Below are 24,486 nucleotides of genomic sequence, written 5' to 3' on the forward strand. Positions count from 1 at the left end.
CTTGTAAGGAAGATGGGTAATAGTGTTGGATCAAACTGCCATCACTTCAAATATTGTAAGTAATGTCACGTCCAGCGGCGGCAACAGTAGTATCGACACCATTCAAGGTCATTTCCATTGCTAAGGAATTGTCATTGGAGGAAGTCGTCGCAAATCCAGCTGCTAGTATAAGGACAACTGCTACCTCCTTCTTCCCTCTACGCCAATCTACCTCTAGTAGTGCGGCCTCATTGAGCTCTTCTCCTCCACCATCTGCATCAAGTCCTGTTGGCTCACCATCGCAAACTACAAATACTGCTGCCAGTGCTGCGGGCCAGAGTACTGTTAAATCTTCTGTGGAGGCTGTTGAATTATGTGGTATTTTACAATTATGTGTTTATTGGTGGTGGTGTTTGGATTCTTGAAGCTTACTCGACTCGTCTTGTTGTAGGCAACAATGTATTCATTGGAACATCAGAAGGATACATGCTGCATTACGTATTGGAGACTGAAGACTCGGGCCAGCCTGGATCGCCATTCACGAGTCGCTTGCATCAGAAACGATTCTTGGGAATGGGTCGAAAGGCTGTTGATGGTGTATTAGCTGTTCCTACGGAATCTAAGCTTATAGCTTTATGTGGTATGCGTCGTCATCTTCGCGTTGACTTGAATGGTACTGAAGATTCGTTAATACTAGACGCCTCATTGACATTTTACGATATGGACACACTGCAACCTCTCTCTGAACTCCCGAGAATTCCTGGTGTAATGAGCTTCTGCGGAGATAAATTATTACATAGTCCTATGCGGTTTTGTGTCGGAAAGAGGCGGGCGCTGTATACTATGCAGCTGGGAGATGTCGTGACTCCCGAAAAGGTCTGATTTGATACAGGCGTGAGCTCATCTTCCAATCTCTCTTCTAATCTCTTTTCGATCACAGGAATTATCATTACCAGACGGCGCTCTGATATTGAAAAGAGTGGGATCTACAATATGTGCGGCTGATACTGGATCCTACAAGATTATAAATTTGGACAAGGGGGAGACAATACCGTTACTGACGTATGACCGTGCGGCGTTTAGACCAACGCTGACGTCGGTGGGTGATAATGGAGAGTTTTTGTTGGTGACGGCTGGTACTGCAGCTCAGGGAACTGCTCTGGGAGTGTTTGTCTCGTCAACTGGTGAACCTGTCAAAGGTAATTTTGTACATGTAAGGGGTAGCTGATCGATTAACACCCATTTGATACTAAAATCTAGGTACATTGACGTGGCCGGTAATGCCCAAGTCGGTTGGTGAGCAGCATGAATTTATCGTTATTTACGTTTTTTGTCCATCGTGGGTTCACTATAACTCATCATTCTTTTTTATCATTTCTAGCCTACCACTTCCCATACGTTGCTGCACTCTTACGAAACAATTCAATACACATCCATAATGTGTTTTCACAAGAATTGGTACAAATGATCTCCATGCCACCAAATTCAGAACCTCGATTCATCGTGGAAGCATCCTTTGAATTGGATGTTCCTGCCGGAGGAAGTGGTGTGCCCGGGACAGTCAGACTAGTAGTCGCATGCCGAGAGATGGTTTTGGGCCTCAAAATGTCTTCGTTGGATAGTCAAGTGAATGAACTATTTGAAGCAAAGAAAGTCGAAAAGGCTATTGCTTTAGCAGAGCAGATAGAGCAAGGACAGATGGACGATGATGGACGACGGGTGAATGATTTTTGATTATTACGATAAGTCTTGTGTTAATCTGAATATTTTTTTTTGCGTCTGCCTTTTCTTTTAGAAAATCAAGTTGCAAAAGCTCTATCAACGAGCTGGCCTCATATACCTACGAGAAACTCTCTTTGAGGACTCGTTAAGAATGTTTAAGAAGGGCCACCTGGATCCTAGAGCCTTGTTGGCCATCTTTCCAGAGTACATGACTAGCTCTGGAACCGAGTCCAGCGCTTCAATCTTGGATAAGGATGTACTGGAACTTGTCAATCAAGCTGGAAATATCAATAATATTGGTATAGCTCTTGTTTAAGTCCTTTTTTTGTTTCTCCCACTCAACATCACGTTGTGCAAATAGTGGATACCAACCTGACTACCGAGTATCCTGATGCTGATCCTGAAACGTTAGAGTCATTTCGATTGGCACTCATTGCAAATGCTAAGGTACCTTGCATCCATTTCGTTTTCTGAAACTTGGTTCCTCAGAGAACCTGCCTTGATATTTAATAGGACGTCCTCGTCAAGTACTTGGCTTTCGCTCGCGATAATCCAGTCGGACTGGGCCGTAAAGAGGCAAGTTAAATGTACACGCTCGCACGTTCGACCGAAGCAAAACTTATTTTTTTGAGCCAAACTTATAGGAGATCGATACCACCCTTCTTCGCATTCACGCTGATAACGATTCTAAAGCAATGTATGAGCTGCTTAATTCTGATAATCATTGTCGGTTGAAAGATGGTGAAGTGATCTTAACTGAAAAGAAGGTACATAATCTTCTTAAATTGAGTTTTTTTGTTGGTCGGTCTAATCACCCGTTCGACAGAGATTTTATGCATTGAGCTTGTTGTTTAAGAAGCACGGATTGATTCAGGAGGCTCTTGATATTTGGATCAAGTAGGTACATCAGCGTCTAGTGTGTGTGGTCAATCGTCTGACCACTCCTATCAACACATAGGATTGCATCAAAAGAGTACGATGATCCAGATTTTGGTGGAATGGGTCAAATAGTAGACTTTTTACATACCGTTGAAGATTCGGAAATCATATGGAAGTACGCAGAATTTGTCCTGAAGATGGATTCTGCTCAAGGAATTAGAGTAAGAGCTGTAGATCAACTCGGCATTGCCAGATACCGGCTAATAGTTTTTTGTGTATCCCAGATATTTACAGAAGAGACCACTGCTGAATCACGGTTCAAGCCAGACGATGTGATTGAGTACCTGCTGCAGCATCATAGGCCGTCTCTGAGCACGTACTATGAGTATTTGATTCATCAGAGAGGAATTCAGGTTGAGATTTGAGTACAGGGTCTTCGTAGTTTTCCGCGTCTGAACTGTCTCCTTTTTGTGCTTAGGACGAAACAAAGCATACTAGTCTGGCTATGATATATGTGGAACACGTGCTGGATCTCGCTAGTGAAGAGAAACTCATCGCTCAAGGTCTGTGTTAATCATCTCAACCAACGCATCAGTCTCTTTCATTGTTTGCCCTGGTCGTTGCTTACATAATCTCTTTTAACATCAGAGCAAGCATTCAAAACCAAACCCATTCGCTGCTCTTATCAGGCCTTTCTAGCCTCATTGTCTGACCAGGGAGATGAATTAGCTGGTGCACGGACAAGGCTGATACGATTCCTTAATTCGTCTGAGCGAATACGGCTACCGCCAATTAAAGCTCGACTAGATTCAATGCCCAGGTTATATGCTGAGCATGCCATATTACTTGGCAAGGTATAAATTACTATACCTATCTATTGTCGTGTTTTTTTTTTCTCTTGAAAGGTTTACACTCCCTCCTACTCAATCTAGTTGAATGAACACGAAGCTACACTACGCATGCTGGTCCAAAACATGCGGGATTTCGTAGCTGCCGAAATATATTGCAGCTCAACCATCCCAACTCCTACGAGGAGAGCATCACCAACACCTCCTCGTAGCGATTCACCATCTCGGCCGCAATCTCGACTCAGCAACAACACAACCACTAGAACGGCATCACCAAGTAAAGACGACAAGAGGCTCTCAGTAGCCTCGAATGCATATATATCGTTATTGTCTCCTGATGCAGATACGGCGAGAAGGACGTTATTGTTTCAGCTGTTTCAAATGTATTTAAAGGATGATTCGAGAGATGAGTTGGCAGATGAGATAGTGAGGTTGTTGGGTGTTTATAGTGGGGATTTTGATGTCATACAGGTATGCGCGGGGATGAAAGTGAAGCACGTTCACATGCTGCGTGAGTGATTCAATTTTTTCTTGAATAGGTGTTGAAGCTGATACCCGATCATTGGTCTTTGGCAATGCTAGTGCCTTTTATTAGTGCCGCGTCACGGCGGAGCACTCATATACGTCGGGAAGTCAGTGTCACAAAAGCATTGGCTCGTGGCGAGAATCTCAAGGTGAGAGTGGTGTTGACAGTATCTTGTCTTTGTTTGCATGGGGTGAACTCACTCGGCACTTCTCTTTCGTTACAGGTCAATAACGAATACGTAAACATCCATCTAACAACACCACCAATTCGCATATCACACAACCAGCAATGCGCGAAATGCAGATTACCGATTGGTGATCCACCTGTCTTTGCACGATATCCGCAATGGCCGGACGACGTGTTTCATTTGCATTGTCGGATTCCTACTAGTAGTAGTACATCATCTTCAATAGCGAGACCAGTCTCAACTGTACAACCATAGATATAACTTTTTGACTGTAAAATAGACATTTGGAATTCGTTGCATCAACGTAAAGTCAATCATTACGAAGAATTTTGCACACAACAACAGAGCTATCTTTCACAATTCCATAAACAAGTTAGGACAGAGCAGCAACGGTGAACCACTTTATGACTGATGAGACAGAATTGTTATCTCAGCGGGACGGCTCTTGATTTCAGCTCTTGATTGCAGATAGTGTGGCTCTATCAAAGAGAGTCCTTTCGTCGGTCCTAAACCTTCTACTACCATAAGCCACAGCAAGAAAATCAGTATCAGATCAAATGTTTGGTGTTTCATTCAATTTTGAAACAAAACAAGAGTAATAATCCGTCCACTCCAAACTCAATTCACCATCATTCAGACAGCAACAGTCAACAAGACGACAAAATGGGGTGAAGAAATCGAATTATGATATCATGACTCTATATTCTTCATCGTCTCTCTCTTCATTACAACATAACCAACAACACCCCTCCTATCTCGCATGCCCATTAGCAACACCACCACCACCACCTTGCTGCAACTGTTGTCGCGCTGCCTGCTCAGCCTGCGCTTTAGCAGCTTCCTCATTCGCCCGTTTCTGCATCTCTTCTTGAGCAGTATGCAAAATCTTTTGCACTTTGGCTTGCAAGTCTCCAGGTAGTGATGACAAGAGCTGCATGGCGTTTGGTGATGTAGTGACCCAGGAATGGAATTGCGTGTAAGGGTCGACGGTATCGAGTGGTGAAAAGTAATAGACGTCTTCTTCCATTTCGTCTTCTATACTGTCTTCGTCGCCGTCTCGGTATCCTCGTGCCTACGATGCGGTTGTTATCATCAGCAAAAAAATAAAGGAGAGAAGAGCTTGATCTTACTTGAGCAGCGAGGTATTCTAGGTACTCATCATCCTCATTATGAACGTCATCATCATCAGCTTCAGCTAAAAAAGCGAGTTTCCGTCAGTTGCAACGCCCCAGCGACAAACACTTCTCACAACAATCACTCACGATGAGAACTCAAATCAGTCGACGTATTACCAGTCCCTTCACCTTCCTCCTCATCGTCTATTTCTTCATCGTCGTCGTCATCTCCCTCGTATTGCCTTTCAAGATCTTTACGACCTAGTGAAACAAAAAACGATTTGAGCTTCTTCCTCATGAAGTCTCAACTACATCCCGACCACAACTCACGTTTGAGAGCTTCAGGATACGACTCAAACACCTTCACAATTCCATACACAAGTTGAGATACACTTGTTTGCAACGGTCCAGGGATGAGGTTTGGATCAGCTTGAAGGATCGTACATAATGCGAGTATACAGAGTTTTTTGTCTTGAACCCTTTGAGAGCGAAAAAAGAAACATCAGTCCTTGAAAAACATTCACAGGAATCTGGCAGACCACAAAGCGTTTTACCTCATGAAATCATCCAAATGAGCAAACCAGAACGTGAAGAAGTTAACGGTATAGTTTTCACGTTCAAGACATTGGAGAGTTATTTGAAGGTTGTAGTATGTGCAATTCAGGACCTAGGTATAGAAAAGTTTAAGCAAAACATTCGGTCCATACACTTCTTTTTTGCTTTACTCACAATCTCAACAATATGCACCCTTAAAGCCATAGAATCCAGCTCTTCGGGATTCCTCAAGAATTGAATGGCAATGCCCATGAATTTTGGAATGTACTGAGGAACGAAGAAAAAACAAGACTGTAAGTCGAACCATGATTCATTCATTCAACCCCAACAAACACTCACTTGATCTAAAACACCTCTAAGATTGAGCATCATGGATTCAATCAATTGGCATCCTCTTATACGATCTGATGGAGATTCAGAGTGAACAGACTATTGGGACAAAAAAAACCGGGTTAGCTGTTCATCCCAATGCTCCCTCACAACAGCTTAAAACATGATGCACTTACAGTCTCGGCAATATCGTACATCATAGTCAAATACTGGGGCGTTTCAGCAATTACCAGACTGCCATAACACAAAAAGTTCTCAAGTGATGGTAGCATTTCTGAGCATATGCAAAAAGAGCGCATTTAACAACTAGCTACGGAATGAAACCACTTCTCCACGCACCTTCTATATGATCACAAGCATCCTCTTTGAATGCCTTGTAAATCAACCCAAAAACATTCCACATGGCAGGTGATATCCTCTTGGAGCAGAATGTACATGTGTCAATGATTTCAAAAGCTTCCTCATACAAGTCGATGACATTCTTTTCCAAAACGTATTGAACGACCGGAATACATGTCAGTTCGAGTTCGTTCATGATCTGTTAGACGTGAGGAATGCGTGAGAAAATCCTGCTTGGGCGCAAGCAGAAAAAAACAGCATGTGACGCTGACACATGCTTCAATTGGTCAACAAACCTCAGGTGATGATTCAACAGCTAGCACTAACGAGCTCATGGTCTTCAACACACCCATAGCAGCCATCGTCTTATCCACATCACTCTCATCCATTTCTGGTTCATCGGCATTGTTGTATACTTCACCAATGATTCTCAGGAAGGTATCACGCTAAAAAAACGTAATGTTAACGACTTATTGTAACCACGTCAAACTGGCTACTTTCTCTTACCAACTGAGTGGTAAGTTGAACAGCAAATGGTGTGAGTTCTGTGGCAAACTCTTGTACAAGTTGCTCCATAACTTCTGTAAGTGTGTCCATGTCGATTTCATTGGTCAAGTTGAGCAAGACTAAAATGGCAACATGTGAATATCTTGTCTTTTTAGCATATAGGCTCGATTCAATCGGCGATTTACCTTGCATAATATTCTGAGCATGAGGTTTCATTGCTTCTTGTACTATTCAGATGTACAGAATTAGGAATTTACCATCGGCAGCCGAACATCCAAATTAAGACATACTTGAGTCATGACGGAAAAACGAGTTGAGACATAATGCTGCTTCCACACGAACGGGGAGTTCAGTATCTTGCAAACAGTTCAGTATGTGTTGGAAGGCAGTATGAAGATTCTAGAAGAGAGAGATCTCCGAGTGAGTATACATGAGTATACAAGACGGCGCTAGTTCGCTTCTTTGCGTGTCACTTGCGAGCTCTTAATATTCACCTCTTCATTTTGGAACTCTAAATCACTAAACACTCGAATTACGTCACAAGCCTACAATTTGCAGACAGGAAATAAATCAGATTTCGACCAAAAAACCTGCGTGACGACCTTATAGTCGTTCGTCAACGTCAACTTACCCTTGACCTCATGAATGGTACTGGACTCCTAAACTCTGGATAAACTTCTCGCACTAAGAACTCTTCCATTTGGCCTCTCAGTGATGATTTCTAAGGCAACCAAGATTGGATTCAGTGATACTGATAATAATAGTTATAGACGCGTTTTTTGAGGTCACAATCATCCAGCACCAAAGAAAACCTAACTTCTGAGGCGTTACCTTGCTCAAAATCTGATCCGCAAGCCTAGCAACCATTGACAAGGCACCATCCTTCATCCTAGGATCTCTGGCGTTCGGTGGTTGAGCATTATATTGTACAAGAATGTTGTTGACAAATGCCATGACGGGCAAGAAGGTTTGTTTGAATCGGTCCTTGACGATGGTAAATAGCAAGTGTTCGGCAGTGACTACGGGTGATCTGAATTCTTCCATTGGGTCTGTAAAGTCAAAGTGGTAAGCATTTCGTCGAGGGAAAAAAAGCCATTGAGAAAGCAGCAAACATTGCTCTCTGAGACAATGAATGCAACCCTGACACACAAAGTATTCAAGATTTCTAACTTTGGTACTTTTGAGTCCGACAACTTACCAACTTTCTTATGAATATACTCTACAGGATCATTCTCCCAAGTCTCCTTGTCTTCATCCGAGAAACACAATAAGGGAAAGATGAATGATATAACCAATGGCTCCAAAGAACCCTTCATCAACTGCCATGTTGTCTTGTGCTTGACACTAGCAGAGTTTGTGTCAATATATCGTTTAAACGGTCAGTTTTTTTGTTGGTTGACACACTCACCATTCACAAAAGAAGAGCGCAATCAACTGCTTTGCGCGATTCGTCATCCAAACACCTGATATACACAATTGCAACTGTTGCAGGTATGCTCGTACGATTTCGGGAGCAAAGTTTTCCATAAACATTTTCGCGAATGCCGCATGAGCTTTTTCATTCTTGTCACCGCCTGGAGCTGGTGTGTTTGGATTTCCATGTCTTTGAAAACAAGATAGGTGGTCAGTCATGGTAGGTGCAAACGATGCAAAACAAGCAGCTCCAACGATACGAACTATGTCAACTCACTTTGACAAGAGACGATATAAGCACTGATAAGCCCATTTCTTTGCCTTCCACCATGCATGTTTTTCTCTAACTTCTACGTCAGCAGGCATCTGTATGGTTGACAAGTCCTTTTTGATGGTATTTACAAACAAGGTAGCCCATTGGACGAGAGATGTGACTTCTTGTAGTGGCTTTGGAAGTGCATGCTAGACAAGACAAGAAAACACAGAGTCGGTTCGAAGTCGATGCTCGTAGCATGGTTTTGTTTTTGTTCTCGTACCTGTATGGCCATTGAGTATATTTTCAATATGATTTTCAGCATCTCAGCAGCCTCAGTGGTATCTTGAGCTACTAGAGGATTGGCGATTGCTAATAAAGTTGGGAAGGTAGTTTTGATGATTTTGCTCAATGGTCCTCTCTTTTCTATAGTCTTCCACCTATTGTAGTATCAGGTTAGGCACAAACATTAGCAACTTGTACAAGTAGAATCTTACTGGTAGACTTTGACGAGCTCCTGCAAGCAAATGAGACCTCCAAGTATCGTTTCTCTGACATTTGACCTGAGCAAGGTGTCTACGTTTGGTAGATACTCTGGCCATTTTTCGGGATAGTCTACGCCGAGCATGCTGGCCAAGCAAGTGGACAATTGCAGTCTGTGTGGAGAGATGCAGTGTGAATACAGGCGTTCTGAACGGAGCTTCCGACGCCATTGCCTTCGCGAGGTCTTTTTGTGTTTACCTAATGATATGAGGAGCATGCACGATTGACTGCAACATGTTTTGCTTTACGACGATCGTGTCGTGGGGACCGATAAGTTGCCCTTCAGACGCATCTCTCCCCCATCTTCCATTGATTTGATTCTTGAAGTAGATTGCAGCTAAAAAAAACCATTGAAACAGAAGGCGGATGAGCTCAATAGTTCCTCAGGCAAGCTCAACAGCAACGCATGTGTACCAGCTTGTCTGACAGTAGCATCAGATTCAGGCGAGACAATGATTTGAAGCAAAGTTGAAAGAAATCCGTCGACATTCGTCAACTAGAGACCATGAATTGGTTAGATCCAGCATGTTGATGAGTGTGGCAAACATTTGCAAACGAGTGTATGATATAGATGAGAGAACAACAAACAACAACATCAAGTACAAATACGACATGCCTGTTTTAGCTGTCTCTCCGAGTTCTCTCTGATTCCGACATCAGGACTGAAGGAGGCAGCAAACAATGAATACGCAGCTCCAACATTGGCCATTGCGCTTCCGTTCATCGATTCCCTCAAATGAAAATAGGCTCTCCTCTCTCTCGTCTTGATTCAAAAAGAACAGCAAAAAAATGTTCACGACAAAAAAATCAGATGGGAGGAAGAGGAGTATTCGCTCTGAATTCACGTGCAAACAGAGTATTGGAATGGTATAAAAAGACACGTAAAGCGAAAACGGATCAAGCAACCACTAATTTGCTATTTTGTTGACTTTTGCTTGAGCAATCTAACATACAAAAGGAGGGGATAAATCGTGTACGTTTCGCGGTAGAATCATTTCTCTTAATATTATGAAGCGATCTACACTCTTACAAGTCTAGCTTTCCGTGTTGTTGAACTCGCTTTGTCGGCTTGACGCGTCACCCACATTCAGTCAGTTCAAAACATCATCTAGCAAGGAGAGAGAATAAGCAATCATGAGTCGAGGAGGTAGTTGTAAGTCCAACCCCATTTTATATCGCATTTATACCACTGCTCCTGTCAACTGCGCTGTATCATTGACATTACTCTCCACTAGCTGGATATGATCGAATGATTACCGTCTTTTCGCCTGATGGACGACTATATCAAGTTGGTACGATAATAAATTTCATAATATTTGCTATTATATCATGTCATTCTATGCTCATTACCTGTATTAACACTCTCCCATCATCATTAGAATATGCATTCAAGGCAATATCCGGTGCTGGCCAGACATCGGTGGGAATACGAGGCCTCGACTCGGCTGTCGTCGTCACCCAGAAGAAAGTCCCTGTAAGCAATTTATATATTTTATGTAATAGTTGTTGGTTTGGAGTCTCGTGTACTGTGGAGAGAAACACAAATAGACACAATCTCACACATTACAAACCTTTAGGACAAGATGTTGGATCCATCTACAATCACTCACATCTTCCAATTGACTCCTTATCTGGGCTGTGTCATGACTGGTCTCATTGGTAAGAACAAAAGATATTGATCTTGGACCCTACTACTGCAACAGTCGCACTCTGTCATCTTCCACAGCCCTCTTTATACACCATACTAATTCGCATATCTTATCACAGCTGATGCTAGAGCTCAAGTCGCTCGTGCTCGAATGGAAGCTGCCGAATGGAGATATAAATACGGATACGAAATCACTGCTGACATGTTGGCTAAACGTGTGGCAAACATCAACCAAGTATATACCCAACATGCTGCTATGAGGCCTCTAGGTGTCTGTAAGTACATTATAACTTGGATTGTTGAAGATACAGCGACATTAGGGGGTTTCTTTGTTGTTGCTTGTACTGCTTCAACACACCCATCATCGTCAACCCACTTACCCAACATATTGCCATTTAGCCATGATTCTCATTGGTTATGATGAAGAAAAGGGTGCTCAATTGTTCAAATGTGATCCTGCTGGATACTATGTTGGTTACAAGGCTACTGCGGCAGGTGCCAAACAACAAGAAGCTCTAAATCACTTGGAAAAGAAGCTTAAAAAGGAACCCAAGTTGTCTGATGACGACACTGTTGAGGTGAAATGCACTAATGTTTGGGACATCTGTGATGTTATTTCCGATTTTTTTCTGCCTTATCGTCGTATCCTCACCATTCCTATCTCTAATCTCAAACGCTAGCTGGCCATAACAACACTATCAACCATCTTGTCAATGGATTTCAAGGCTGCTGATATCGAAATTGCAGTCGTATCCAAATCAAGCCCCAAATTCCAAACACTGTCGTCTGCTGAAATTGAAGCTCATTTGACTCGAATCACTGAAAAGGATTAAAAATATCTTGTTTGGAGATTGTAGTTTGCTTGGAAGATCAAAGAGATGAAAATACACTATACTTGTACCATATTCCAAGGTGTCTTTGATACCCGAGGTCTCGAAGGTTGTTTGTTGAGAAGCGCATGAGAAGGTAATGAGCTCTGGTGACTTGGTTCAGTGTTTTGGTTAGTAAGACACTGCAAAAAACCGCTGGAGATGGCTCAGGATGTGATGTGTGACGAACGATACAATTCCTGCCCAAATACAACGATTCTGAGACCTCGATTATGGCAACCGTGGAAGCTCCCTTTCAGTCTCTTCGTTGCATCAACTAAGCTCAATGGACAAACGGACCCTGCACTAACGTGACCTTCTCCTCTCTCACCAGTATTTCCAGCCAGATAAATGGTTTCATACAACCACACTTCATAATTTTCAGTAATTTGCTGATCCCATTGCTTACGCAATTTCCATAGTAGAGAGAGGTCGTTAAATAGGAAAAGAATCTTGCAGAGATGTAGAGAAAAATCTTCAGGTTTTTTTGCGTATGTGAACAGTTGGTGGGCTCATACACCAAATCTTCAGGCCGTTCTCTAGTTCACTTTCCGGCCGTGATTTTCCGTAGCGTTACTAAAAGTTGAGTCTCCAATTTTTAGTGTTGCGCTTGGATCGTTGCTGGTGCACCTAGTAGACAAGATATGGGTCAGGGATTGTTCGTCAGAAGCCAAAAGAACTCTTGAGACTGCATCTAAAACGGACGTCAGAGCAGCTTCCAGATTGTAGTGTTAAAATACTGTCGGCTGAAGTGAGCAAAAACTGTGGGTCCACTAAATTCTCTCCCGCCACTTAAAACGTCCATTGTATACTATAAGATAAACTTTTTCGGGAGGTTTTGAAAATTTTGCAGTCGTGAAACATGTCTCTGTTGAGACTTGAAACAGTCTCATATGCCACGGAATATATCGCCTCTGAAACATTTCAAACGGCCGCATTTCTCAAAAACAACTGATTTCAACCACAAACAAGGCTTTTTAGCAGTCATCTCACTTGCATACTACACGTGCCAGAGCAATTCAGCTAGTCACCTCCACCCTTCTGATTTGCGGGATACTCCCAAAACACCAAAACCCGTCAAACCCACCAACCCTTCTAAAAATGTCAACAGCCATTCAAATCCTCCTATTTCTCCTCATATCCTCACAATCCGACGCCCAATGGACCATATCCACGTACTATAGAAGAGACTGCTCCTCACCATCCACCATAATCTTCGTGACTTCGTGACATATGACATTAATGACATTGACAAGTGCTGCCAACGAAGTCCCTTAGAGAAGTCATAGACTGCACTCTGATTGACTACCTGGCTATTGATACGACTAATGGGACTTGCAACTATACCAGTTGAGTCCTACTGAGCCTCATTATCTGTACGCTTCAAAATCTCACAAAAAACACTCCTGAAGCCAAACAGCAACCTTCAACACACTCGTACCAGGCTACACAACATACAACGACGACTGTCTCCCCATCAGCGACTGCTTCCCACGCTACCCATTCACCAACCGCACAGATGGACAGATGGACGAACTCTGCAAAGAGTGTATAACAACATATCATCGTTTGGAGGTGCATTGTTCGCAAATGGCGCACCACCAGTAGTAATACCACCGTTTCACCGAGGATTGTTTAAAGGTGCTCTTAGTGCTGTGATTGCGTGTTGTGGTGGCTGTTGTTGGTGCTCCGGTATTGGTGATGTGACTTTGGAAGTGATTCCAGGGTCGTGTTGCTCGTTTGTTAAGAATTCTTCTTTCGGTTTAGGTACATGCTAGTAGAAAAATGGAGGGGAGCGAAAGTCGCAGCAGTTTTCGTTCCGAAACTATTGGTTCCTGAGATTCAGATGTCTGGACTGAACACCTCGAGTTACGAATCGACGAGAGTAGTGCCCGAAAGGGAATTGAGGAACTCATTTTGTGAATAATTTTCGAGGGCGTTTAGTGTGTGTTTAATCGCTCAGCTGTTTGTGAGTGAGTTCATATTGAATAACGTGTTGTCTCGTTACCTTGAGTATAATTTTTAATATTAAAAACATGGCAGGTTGTGGCGAATACGAAATTTGTGCATCATGTTATCGTACATTATGCCGTTCTTTGCTGGCAGTGAATATAGGTTTTATACAACACAATGTTTTGAAACACCTTTTGAAACGGCCGCATTTCTCAAAAACCAACAATTCTTACCACAAAGAAGCACTGAAAAAGGGTCAGATCGTCTGCGAACGAGATATTTAATCGGTGTAAGGCCGCTATCCAGGTAGAAACTCCAACTTTGCCATTACTCACCAAGTACAAAACCAGCAAAACCATTTGTTTCAGAACAAGCCCTCAAAATGGTGACATCCATACGAATCTTCTTATTACTGCTTATGTCCTCATCAGCAAACGCACAATGGGTCATTTCCACATACTATAAGGGAAACTGCTCCCCATCTAACCTAGTCTTCATGAACTTGTCAAGTCAAGCCAACGACCCTTCTTGTAAAGTAAGGTTGGCACCGTTTCCTTCAATTTGCCTAAAAAGTAGTGCGTTCAATTACACCACACTGTCATGTATGTACGTTGATCCGATCGCGTATGTTGAATCTCAGTTTGGGAATGTGAGTGTGTTGGTGACTGGTGCTGGATACGTTGTTAAGGACTCTACTTTGTATTCTACAGGTAACTCGTAAGAAGAATTGTTGCTAGTTTTGTTTTTTCGAAACGGTTCAACCAAGCAATGGTTGACTATTCTTGTAACATCCTTTTCCAGAGTGGTCATTGATTGACTATCTAGCTATCGACAAAACGAATGGGACGTGTAACTATACCAGTTGAGTCTCGTTTGATTCTCGCTTTCCTTCTCATCGTTTCCAAAGGCTCATACCAAACACATCTCAAAACAAAGCACCCTTTAACACCGTCTTGCCCGGATACACCACATACCGTAACTCTGATTGTCTACCCATCATCAACGGCTCTCCACAATACTTATTGCGAAATAGTCCAGATGGGAGGGCACTTCAAAGGCTATACACCGACATATCATCTTTTAGACGAGCCTTTGTGAGTGATAATGGTGCACCACCAACAACCGTACGACCATCCGATCAGCAGGGCATGTCTACTGGTGTTTGAATTGCTGTGATAGGGACTGTCTCGTTGACTGGAGCTGCTGTTGCGGGATTGGTGATGTGAGTTGCTAGGCGGGGTTTGGTTCTTTTACCGTTGAGCACATTTCATAATTGGGAAGCTGACATTGCTGAGTATTCATATAGACCCATTATCGCACTTAGACGGAGACGAGAAGTTATTGAAGCAGGGCTTCATTCCGAAATAGGTAGTTCGTAAAGTTCAGCAGGTCACGGCTTCGACAAGTAAAGGAATTGAGTACAATAAAAACTCCTTTAATCTCTACCTTTGATGCGTCCCTGAGTGTTCTGACTTCAATGCACCAAGTACTGCTGGCTGCGAATGCTTTGAATTTATCTTGCACCGCCGCATTTTGGAAAACCACTGCCTTTCCACTAAACAACCACCTAGCGACAATTAGTTCGCTCGATGAATCTGGTCATGAACTGAATCCCAAGGTAATTCACCTCTGACCGGCATAGCTATTTCGAAGCCAGCACTATTTTCTTTTTCGGCCTGCTGATGTGTCACCCATGCTGTGTCCGACCTAACCAAACATAAATGTTGATATAGACGACCTGTAACGATGGCATCCACACTCCTGCTACTCTTACTCATTATCGCATCATCCCACGCACAATGGTCCATCCTTACCATGTACAACGGGTCCTGCATCCCATCGAACATAATCTACATGTCGCTGGAGTTATACATTCCCGACACTAGTAGATTTCCACCACAGAAAGCTTGCCAATCCGCCATACAACCAGACACAACAGTGTGTATTCCAGGATATTCAACCGTTCCATACAACAATACGGTCAATTCTTGTCTGTACATTAATCCGTTGGATTATATTGCGTCTCAGTTTGGGAATGATACAGAGGTGCTGATATCGGGCTCATCGCTGGAGGACCCTACTTCTCTGAATCAGAACTTTAGTGGTAGAGGTATGTGGTTGATGGTTTTGTTTTGCACGCCGTGCACGCCTTCATATTTACAAAACACACCTCTCCTCCCTAGACTGCCCTCAGATAAAATTGCTGGAGGTCCGCATAGTCAATGGCACTTGTTTCAGTTGAGTTGTCTGCCCCATTCTGCACGTCCATTTTCGGTCTGGGTTAAAACTCATCCTTCGTACACAGACAACACCACAAGCACCATCGTACCAGGGTACAGTACCTTCACATCTGGCTGTCTTGATACATACAGCTGCTCTACGCAAAACAGCGCCCACCCGATACCCACTGGATACGCCAGTCACCAACAAACATTCACCAAAATATCATCTTTTGGAGGTACCTTCCTACCGAACGTGCCATTACCATTCGTATTACCTATTGGAGCAAAGATTGGTTTGGGATTTACAGGTGCATTTTTTCTTCTGTGCGCTGCAGCTGTAACGTAAGTTCCTTTGTTGTTTGGTTGAAGTATTAGCGTTTTCGAGACTGATTTAATAACGCGAGTTTTGCTGTTCATAATTTAAGGTTAGTGTGCACGATAAGGAGGCGTAGACGGAGGAAAGCAGAATTGTCTGCTCCTCCTCCTGCTTATGCACTTCAGGCGGTTAACCTTGTCAGTTTAATACCAAAGACAGAACATGATTGAATAGTGCTTTTCTCTCTATTTGCTCTATGAAAGTAAAGTAAATGGGGTTGAGCTGTCTCCCTTCATTGCAATATCAATGTGTTCAATTGGGCAACATGAAATATCCTAATCCCATCCTAATACATAATAAACTGTTTGCAGCTACATTTTGAATGTTAAAGTATTGATCGCGTTTGGATACTAGTAGGCTGCTTCAAATTCTGCCTTCAACAATGCCGCAATTCGTGAAATCACCTAAGTCTTACAGCAGTGCGGACCTTACAGTGTGGTCCTCTACATAGTGGGCGATTGTGCGACATTTTTTCCCTTCCGAATCGCCGGTCGTATTAAATTCGTAACCCAGACTGATCAAAACACACTCACAATCATCTCCGTATTACAATAATCTGTTTGTATTTCACATATCAAAACAATGGAGTTTCCGCTTGTTTGTCTCAATATTATTGCCTTCTTCAATACCTTCCACGCTTATCACCACCACTACTGCTACCACCGGCCGGCTCGAAATTCATTTTCCGTTTACTACCCGCACCACCATCATAATCCTCCTTTTTACCAGCTACAGCAGCAGCCATAGATCCCCCTCGCACTTCTTTAACAGGCTCACGGCCCCGCTTAGCAGTACTCAAGAAGGAGTCAATACCAAACATATCAGCCTCCTCCTTTTCAAATTGCACTGGTCCATCTCTCGCTGATCCTGATTGTGAGACACCCGGACCACCTTCTGTGCCCTTGAAACCTCGATGAGGAGCATTACCGCTTCCTTCAAGGATTCGATCTATACGTTCGGTATCGACTCCTGGTGCTACATCGGTGGTGGTCTTCTTGGGTCGATATATGGCGGATGCGCTGCCACCCGCGAATAGAGCTTTATCGTATATGCCATAGGAATCATCGTTTCCAAAACCAGAGCCAATGCCTTCCGATTGGTTGAAGAGACGTTGATCAAACATGGCTTCTTTCGACATTGTTGGTTTGGCAAGACCTAAGGCAATCTTTTCGGATATATCTCTCTCGTCACTATTCGTGGGAAGAAAAGTTTGAATTAGTGCAGAAAAAAGTAGCGTCCTCATAGTTGAAGAATTACCTCTTGGATAACACTCTCTGCTTGGTCTCAGCACCCATATGTGTCATTCTCATTTCTCGTTCACGTTTCTTTTGTTGCTCTCTTCTGAGTGAATCACGTTCCTTGGCAGCACGACGAGTCTCTTCATCCTCGTCGTCATCCTCATCACTCACAGCTCTTCGAGATTCTGGTGACTGTGATGGCGTCATGCCACCTTTACGAATACCTAATGGTATAGCATTGGAATTCGTTCCAATACCATCTCCACCCCCAGCACTACTACTAGTTGGCAATATACCACTTCTAGATTCTCGAGCCTGTTGAGCCAATGTTCTCAACTTGTCTTCCTTTTCCTTCTTTTCTTTGGCAGCTAGTCTAGACTGCATTTCAGCACGTACTCGAACTTCTTCTCGAGCATGTCGATCAGCGATAAACAAGGCTTCAGATAATTTAGCAAATCCATCATTTATAGTTATTTCCTGTAGGCCACGACCGTCTGCTGCTAATCGTTTGTCCAGAGGTATGGTGTACCCTTTGGCATTCTTCCAGTTCGATATGGTGGGAGGTATGTACCATGCTTTTTGTTCTTCTACAGATACTTTACGAGGTGGTGAATGCATTACGGGAGGTGGTGGCGAGCCCTGTCCACGAGGCATCTTTTTAATCTTGAATCGTGGAGGTTCTAATGGATCTATTGGAGCTTCCACCATACGAATGATTCGGGATTGAGTGCCTGTAGCATTATTTCCAGCTTGGGTTGATGTGTATTTTATATAGGCTGGGCCTTTATCATCTTCACCATCTTTGTCTGCGCGCTGCTGACCAGCAGTGATTCTCGCTGGTAGAGAGAAGATACGATGAGAAAAACACTGTAGATGGAGGCTCAACATGTTCTTGCAAAACTTCTCATTCAAACTCTTACATGACAAGACCTTTTCCAAAGCAGCTCTAGTCTTTTCCGTAGTCTCCTGAACGACATCTTCACCAGGCTTGTCCCACGAATCATCAGCCTTTATATCCATGGGCACCAAGTCCTTGAACTGAGTTTGCATGCCAGCTATACTAGCACTACTTTTATCAGCGTGCTTTAGGACACTGTCGTACCTTATTCTGCCACTGGCATCAGTAGTCAATGGGATAGTCGATGATGTCTTGCCAGCTCTAGTTCGTCCCATATCGAGTGGATATTGAGCCACATGAATTTCGGGAAATGCACCTCCATCTCCGTAGTCTTCGGGTGTCTTTGGTATAAAGTTTCGTCGTTGGCCATATGCTGGAATCTGTTTTCGTATTGGTGCTGATGGCTTTAGTGATGCTTGTTGGTCATTGTCATCGTCGTCTTCTTCTGCTGCGTGTGAAGAAATGATTGCTCTAGGAGCTGGTAGTAAACTAGCAGTAATAAGGAAGAGTAATCAATTAGGCCTGATAATGACGTTCAACTTGCCAGCAAACTTACCTCGAAAAAGACATTTTGTTCCTTGTTTTCGTTCAAAGATGTTTTTTGGAAGTTTGAAAAGAATCTAAGTTGAAAGCAGCTGAATAGCTCAATAAAGGGAGCGCAACGTGTAGACATATATTCATATTTCGGTATGAGGAGGCGTCAGTCGAGTCTAAACAGTCAATGCCTTAACAGCAAATCTCAAAGAATTCGCGTCGGTGAGAATGGCTCTAACGCGGTGCTCCTAGAAACCTTCTTCTCTTGGAAAGCAACTTTGAAGACTCGTTAAATCTTTACTATTGGGCTACTGTGCCACTAGAATCTGCAGTCGCTGGTGCAACTATTCGCTTACACAAATGTCGATAGCCATGTTTTTTGCTATCTAAATCAAACCATTTCAGCAACATCGTATGATATTCAGGTCGTTCATCAGGTCTTCTATATTTATTTTTTGCGGTTTTTATACACGAATTGTAATGCTAATATGCTAAATACCAAAAAACTTGGCCTCTAAATAGTATACGCATCCATCCCCTCTTTCCAAACCGACCACTCTTTCTACCACCCTCCATGCTGTTGCTGCCCAGCACCACGTCCACCACCAAAAACACTCCCATTCCCACTCCCGTTCGCATTTCCATTAGCAGGTGGCAGAGCATTCAACCAGCTGATTTCAGATGTTGTTGGCTGTTGTGATGCTGCTGTTGTTGAAGGAAGTCGACCGAACACATCTCCTCCATTACCAAATGAGAATGGTTGCGAAGCCGAAGAAGGGGAAGGAGATGGACGATATGCTGCTTGATGTCCTATATTATTCCATGATGACAAGCCTCGTCCTAGACCTGCTCCTGGCAGGTTCTGGGGGGGTGCGAATGCGCTCCATGATATTTCAGGGCGTACGGTTGCTGAGAGACCTGGTGGTGGTCTGAATATAAGGAGCAAGATGATTAGAAAAAGTTCATGACTCATTTTGAGATTCTCCAGAATTTTTTTGTGCTCATCTTGCATTCAGCAAACATCAAAACAACATACCTAGACTGATTCATCCCAGACCCTAATAGATCATATCGAGTACTAGCAGCCTTCACCTCATCAGCAGTCATTTTAGGTTTGTTACCTCCTCGTGAAGGAGGAGATCCCATAAGTCCCAACCACTTCATCATAGCTTCCTCCTGTTCAGACACATCTCCTTGACTCTTATTACTATTGAAATTATTGCTATTGCTGTTCTGGATGTTACCACCATCACGGCCATCGCCTGATTGCATGTCCTCTATATCACGAGCATACTGGTTTCGATTCAATGATGCTTGTTTAGCAGTCACATTCTGTGCAGCTGTCAGTGCACTGTTTATGATAGGGTTTGGTCGGACCATGTTTGCGAAATAGTCGGTTTGAGGTGCTAGTGTTGTTGGGACAAATACAGGAGCCATTGGATTTGTTGGTGAAGAAGTACGAGTGGGGTGCTGGAAAGATGGATATGCTGACCGTTGTGCCATGCTATGAGGAGAGGCAGATTGAGCTCCACCGTTACCCCAAGGTGATTGTTGTAGATGTGGTGGAGGCAATTGCTGTACGTTACTACCACTGGCCGATTGTGGCATAAAGGTGGTACTAGCTTGCTGAGCAGCGACTGGTTGTTGAATAAAGGTACCGTTACTGTTGTTTCTATGAGGACCTGGCGCCCACATGGCAGTCTCATCGACATCTTCATCCTCTGCGTCCATCATTTGAACATCACGTCGAGCAGGTGATGTTTCTTCTGGACGTGTCAACAAAGCCTTGCTGGTAAATCCGAATGATTTGGTTGGTGATATGGATGCCGTAGTTCCTGCACTAGGAGTTATGGCAAAGTAGTCATATTCGTTTCCATCAGGTGAGGATCTTATAGCATGGTGTATTGTTTGCTTTTCCTAAAAAGTGACAACCGAAAAAGTTAGTATCAGGGTCCTAGGCCAAAAACATGTCTGAAGCGGGAAAATGTAGCTCAAATGACACACTGCTTTACTCACTCTACATAATTGCTTGGCAAGTCCAATGATTTGATGAGCTCGAATCATATTCTCGTCGTCTTCTGATTGACGAGAGGAATGTGCAGCACTCACCACCATATCAACTAGATCATTCTGTTTACTACCATCCATGACATCATCATCACTATTTACAGGAGTGAATGTAGCAAAATCTACATCTTCACTCAAGAAGGTCGATTTAGTCACATCTGCATCACTCGAGTCGTTCAACGTTACGGCACTCAATCCATTGAGTGCATCAGCTAGAGCTGTCCAAGCAGTTCGAGTTATTAGGGCTGCATCATTTACAGTCAACCATTTAACTACTAGTTTAAGGGCTGGGAGATACTTGGCGCTTTGCTTGAGAGCATCTGGAGAAGTTGGTGGTGGAGCTACGGCAAAGGAGAGAGCTGAGTTGGTACTTGATCCAGTGGTGACGAATTTACCAGCGACCAGGGTTGATATGGTTTGGATCATTTGAGACAAGAGTTCTTCTACAGCTGCCATCATTCGGTTGTCGAGATTCATCTTCATGGTAATGTCTGCAGACGAAGCCATATAAAGACATCCGATGGATACAATAAAGACTTGCGTCAAGATGGAAGACGATATGGTGCCCTTCTTGACTAGATTCTCTCTAAATGCATTGCTGACTACTCCCTTTGCTTCATTCACAGGTGTTCTAGAAAACGAATTGAGAGTGAGACACAAGAAGGTGGCCTTAACAATGGAAGATGTCGTCACCGAGTTCACACTTCAATAGAACTTACTTGTGGTCTAGAGAAAAGACAGCACCATGAAACGCCAAGAACAAGTCAACAAACTTGGAGTAGTCTGACCGACCATCGGGAAGTCTTTTACCACTGGCTTTCTGCAGCAAGATCAGGAGATTATCTCTGGCAGCCGAAAATGGATGTGCCACCAGTAAACTACGTATTTGAGGAGAAAAAGGAGACACTTTTAGACGCGTACAGGATACACACCCTGGCAACCTGCTTCCGTTTAAGTCGACTGTCGTTCATACCTTCTGAGATAATGCTCGACTGCTCCAAGTTCGTTTCCTTCAAGGGATTCGACGACAGCGAGTTGATTATGAGGATTTCCGTAAGCAGGAGCTAATTGTGCTGCCAGGCGGTAAAACAGTTTGGCAGTACTATAATTCTTTTCTTTACGATCAGAGTAGAACTCTTTGTATCGGGCTAGTGCAAAAAAAGCAAGGCTTAAGTTAGTGGATGTTTGAGAACTACTATCAAAGACATTTCCGCGGGCGGTGTAAGTCAGCATGACGTGTAACATACTTATATCACCCAATTGCAAGAGAACTCTATGACACACGAGTGTAGCTCTGACCTGAGTCTCAGCAGAGACAGTGTTTTTAGATATTGTCGCCTTTTGACGTGCAGCATCTGCACCATTTGGTTCCGTGCCGAGACGATTCAAGACTAGCTTTTCGACTATATCCAGATCGTATTCGGTCTTCAATTTCCGTAGCAAGTTTAGATAGAAGCCAGCCGATTCCATCAGGAATTGATGGAAGGAAGCCGATAAGACTTTCAAGTCATTTTTACGTTCTTTGGCAGCAGCCTTGTCGTCGACACCTGAAAGACCCTAAGTAATGAGAGAGGAGCGTATGAGATGCGTGCATCTGAGGCCAAACGATTCCAGACGTTGGATGTGCAGTGACTGAACATACGAGACGAATACGTTTCCGAAAGTCCTCAATGACTCTATAGTGGACGGTCTTCCATAGGATTGCGTCAACATCCTTGTCAACAGCAAAGTCCAAATGTCTAATTAGAATATCCGCAAACCCATCTCTGACTCTAAACGAACAAAAGTTTGTTGGTTTGACGTTGAATCCCAATGTGTTGCGAGTCTGTTTTGGGCACCTTGTTCGTAGAAGAGAGACGTCGGGATCGAATTGAGGATGAGTCTTTGATATGTCACGCAGTTCCTTGTCTTGTCTATTAACACTGGAATGGAAGAAAGTCAGTGAATACGTTGAGCTTTTGGACAAAACCCCAGAAAAGACTCAAGAATGTTTGATCTCAGTTACCTCAAGAGGAGATCATGTGCCGTAGAGGAGTCCTTGGCCACAGGCATCATTAAGGTGTCGACGTATGCTTCTCTGGTCTTATGAAACCAGTTGGTGATGTGTCTGTGATGTCGTAAACCAAAGTATGAATTTGAAGTTTTGATTTATTTAATCATGAACCACACTATGAAGGCAACTACGACGTGTATTTACGCGTTCATATCCGGTTCCGACCCAAAATTGTCTTGTAAAGCATGGGGTTCTGTGTTTATAGGCTCAATTCTACAATTTCACAATTTAGAAGACAACCTACAAGATGACAGAACCAGACCTAGGAGTCTGGCTGCCTGGCTGCCTACTGCAGGTTGATAAAATACTCGAATTTTTGCATGATGATGGGATTTTGGATATTACAAATCTTGCTCACGTAGCCTTATGATCAACGCATTGGAATGTCTGCCAGCAATTTCTACCCTGTTTCGATACTAATCATAGTTGAGTAGGCTCTCCGTATTCTTTACAGGTCATTGCCAGCTCATAAGGAGAAACATCGTCCTTTTGCCATCATGATTTGGATGTAATCTTGACGAATCAACTGCATTTGGCCAACTCACAATGTTACCAGAAGTGAATCCAATAACGACAATACGTCCCCTTCATAGCAATGCTAGAGTGGAAAATCGTGGGTTGAGTGTTGATAACTGACACTTTGACAAGTAATACCTGCTCAGCCCAGACATCGCCACCACCTTCGGATCCAAAGACTTGTTCGCCGACTTTGAAGTTTGATTGATTTGGTCCTACTTCAGTAAAGACACCGGCAAACTCGAAAGTTGAAAGATATCAGTAGACAAGCTGTCAAACAAGAGAATTAGAGGATACAAGACATTTTCCGTACCTGATAACAAGTAAAGAATGGAAATGTAAGTTTGAATTGATGTTGTCCCATGATTTGAAATCCTTCATAGAACTCTAATACAGTAGCGAGAATCTTTGACAATGACAAGCGGCGGGTTATATGAGTTTGCAAAAACTTGATTTTCACAGAGAAGAGATTTTTCTTCTGCTCACTGAGTTCAAAGAAGTTCATTTTGATAACAATACAAAACATGTTTGATGGCCACTTCATCCTTTCCCTTCCACCTTGTTCTTCCTACACTTGCTCACCTTTACCATCAGCCCATCTTGAGGACAGGTGCGGTCAGGCACTTGCTTTAGTGTTAATTCAGACGGACCTGAAAGCCACTTCTCGATATTGTATGCCTTCATTGCTTTGGGTTTCTTTGCGTCAAAATGTTAAATTCAGAAATTGGTGCGACATGACTCGTTTTGTTGGTTGAAGCGTCAATGCTACAGCGAATACCGATGTAAAAATTATAGGATTTGAAGAAGCTTGGGTCACTTCCAAAACCACAATCGTTCGAAACCCTTGTACACTACCTTCCTTCAGAATTCAGCATGCACGCGTTAGAAACCAATGAAGGCGAAACATGCAAAAGTG

General features: G+C 43.2%; 5 protein-coding genes across 5 annotated transcripts; 2 read left to right on the plus strand and 3 right to left on the minus strand.

The window, feature by feature from the left end:
* Positions 1-62: 62 nt before the first annotated feature.
* On the plus strand, positions 63-4,396 carry SmJEL517_g03540 (uncharacterized protein; the record flags this gene model as incomplete). Its single annotated transcript, XM_031169468.1, has 18 exons — positions 63-357; positions 431-619; positions 677-855; positions 920-1,178; positions 1,240-1,275; positions 1,361-1,698; positions 1,775-2,000; positions 2,063-2,148; positions 2,215-2,256; positions 2,346-2,468; positions 2,528-2,598; positions 2,660-2,801; positions 2,865-2,993; positions 3,059-3,143; positions 3,229-3,434; positions 3,513-3,899; positions 3,968-4,102; positions 4,178-4,396. 18 exons carry the CDS (start codon positions 63-65, stop codon positions 4,394-4,396), a joined length of 3,147 nt encoding a protein of 1,048 aa, XP_031024516.1.
* A 496-nt stretch (positions 4,397-4,892) lies between these two features.
* SmJEL517_g03541 (uncharacterized protein) lies at positions 4,893-9,905 on the minus strand (the record flags this gene model as incomplete). The annotated part of the gene is made up of 24 exons (XM_031169469.1): positions 4,893-5,213; positions 5,272-5,336; positions 5,404-5,517; positions 5,587-5,735; positions 5,811-5,923; positions 5,986-6,078; positions 6,151-6,240; positions 6,318-6,415; positions 6,481-6,679; positions 6,777-6,926; positions 6,988-7,106; positions 7,173-7,214; positions 7,278-7,386; positions 7,482-7,532; positions 7,619-7,708; positions 7,819-8,036; positions 8,186-8,331; positions 8,396-8,590; positions 8,678-8,862; positions 8,937-9,093; positions 9,151-9,309; positions 9,395-9,533; positions 9,611-9,692; positions 9,852-9,905. 24 exons carry the CDS (start codon positions 9,903-9,905, stop codon positions 4,893-4,895), a joined length of 3,138 nt encoding a protein of 1,045 aa, XP_031024515.1.
* Positions 9,906-10,330: 425 nt separating this feature from the next.
* Positions 10,331-11,677, plus strand: SmJEL517_g03542 (uncharacterized protein; the record flags this gene model as incomplete). Its single annotated transcript, XM_031169470.1, has 7 exons — positions 10,331-10,349; positions 10,432-10,488; positions 10,576-10,670; positions 10,774-10,855; positions 10,964-11,119; positions 11,244-11,422; positions 11,525-11,677. The coding sequence occupies 7 exons, from the start codon at positions 10,331-10,333 to the stop codon at positions 11,675-11,677; spliced, it is 741 nt and encodes a 246-aa protein (XP_031024514.1).
* A 5,209-nt stretch (positions 11,678-16,886) lies between these two features.
* SmJEL517_g03543 (uncharacterized protein) lies at positions 16,887-18,970 on the minus strand (the record flags this gene model as incomplete). The annotated part of the gene is made up of 4 exons (XM_031169471.1): positions 16,887-17,454; positions 17,522-18,338; positions 18,423-18,889; positions 18,957-18,970. 4 exons carry the CDS (start codon positions 18,968-18,970, stop codon positions 16,887-16,889), a joined length of 1,866 nt encoding a protein of 621 aa, XP_031024513.1.
* Positions 18,971-19,496: 526 nt separating this feature from the next.
* On the minus strand, positions 19,497-24,075 carry SmJEL517_g03544 (uncharacterized protein; the record flags this gene model as incomplete). Its single annotated transcript, XM_031169472.1, has 11 exons — positions 19,497-19,863; positions 19,971-20,851; positions 20,951-21,632; positions 21,721-21,879; positions 21,975-22,149; positions 22,249-22,558; positions 22,644-22,773; positions 22,840-22,914; positions 23,007-23,083; positions 23,709-23,810; positions 23,884-24,075. The coding sequence occupies 11 exons, from the start codon at positions 24,073-24,075 to the stop codon at positions 19,497-19,499; spliced, it is 3,150 nt and encodes a 1,049-aa protein (XP_031024512.1).
* Positions 24,076-24,486: the final 411 nt, after the last annotated feature.

This window comes from Synchytrium microbalum (genome assembly GCF_006535985.1).
Source record: "Synchytrium microbalum strain JEL517 chromosome Unknown SmJEL517_scf0019, whole genome shotgun sequence".
Classification (NCBI taxonomy): Eukaryota; Fungi; Chytridiomycota; class Chytridiomycetes; order Synchytriales; family Synchytriaceae; genus Synchytrium; species Synchytrium microbalum.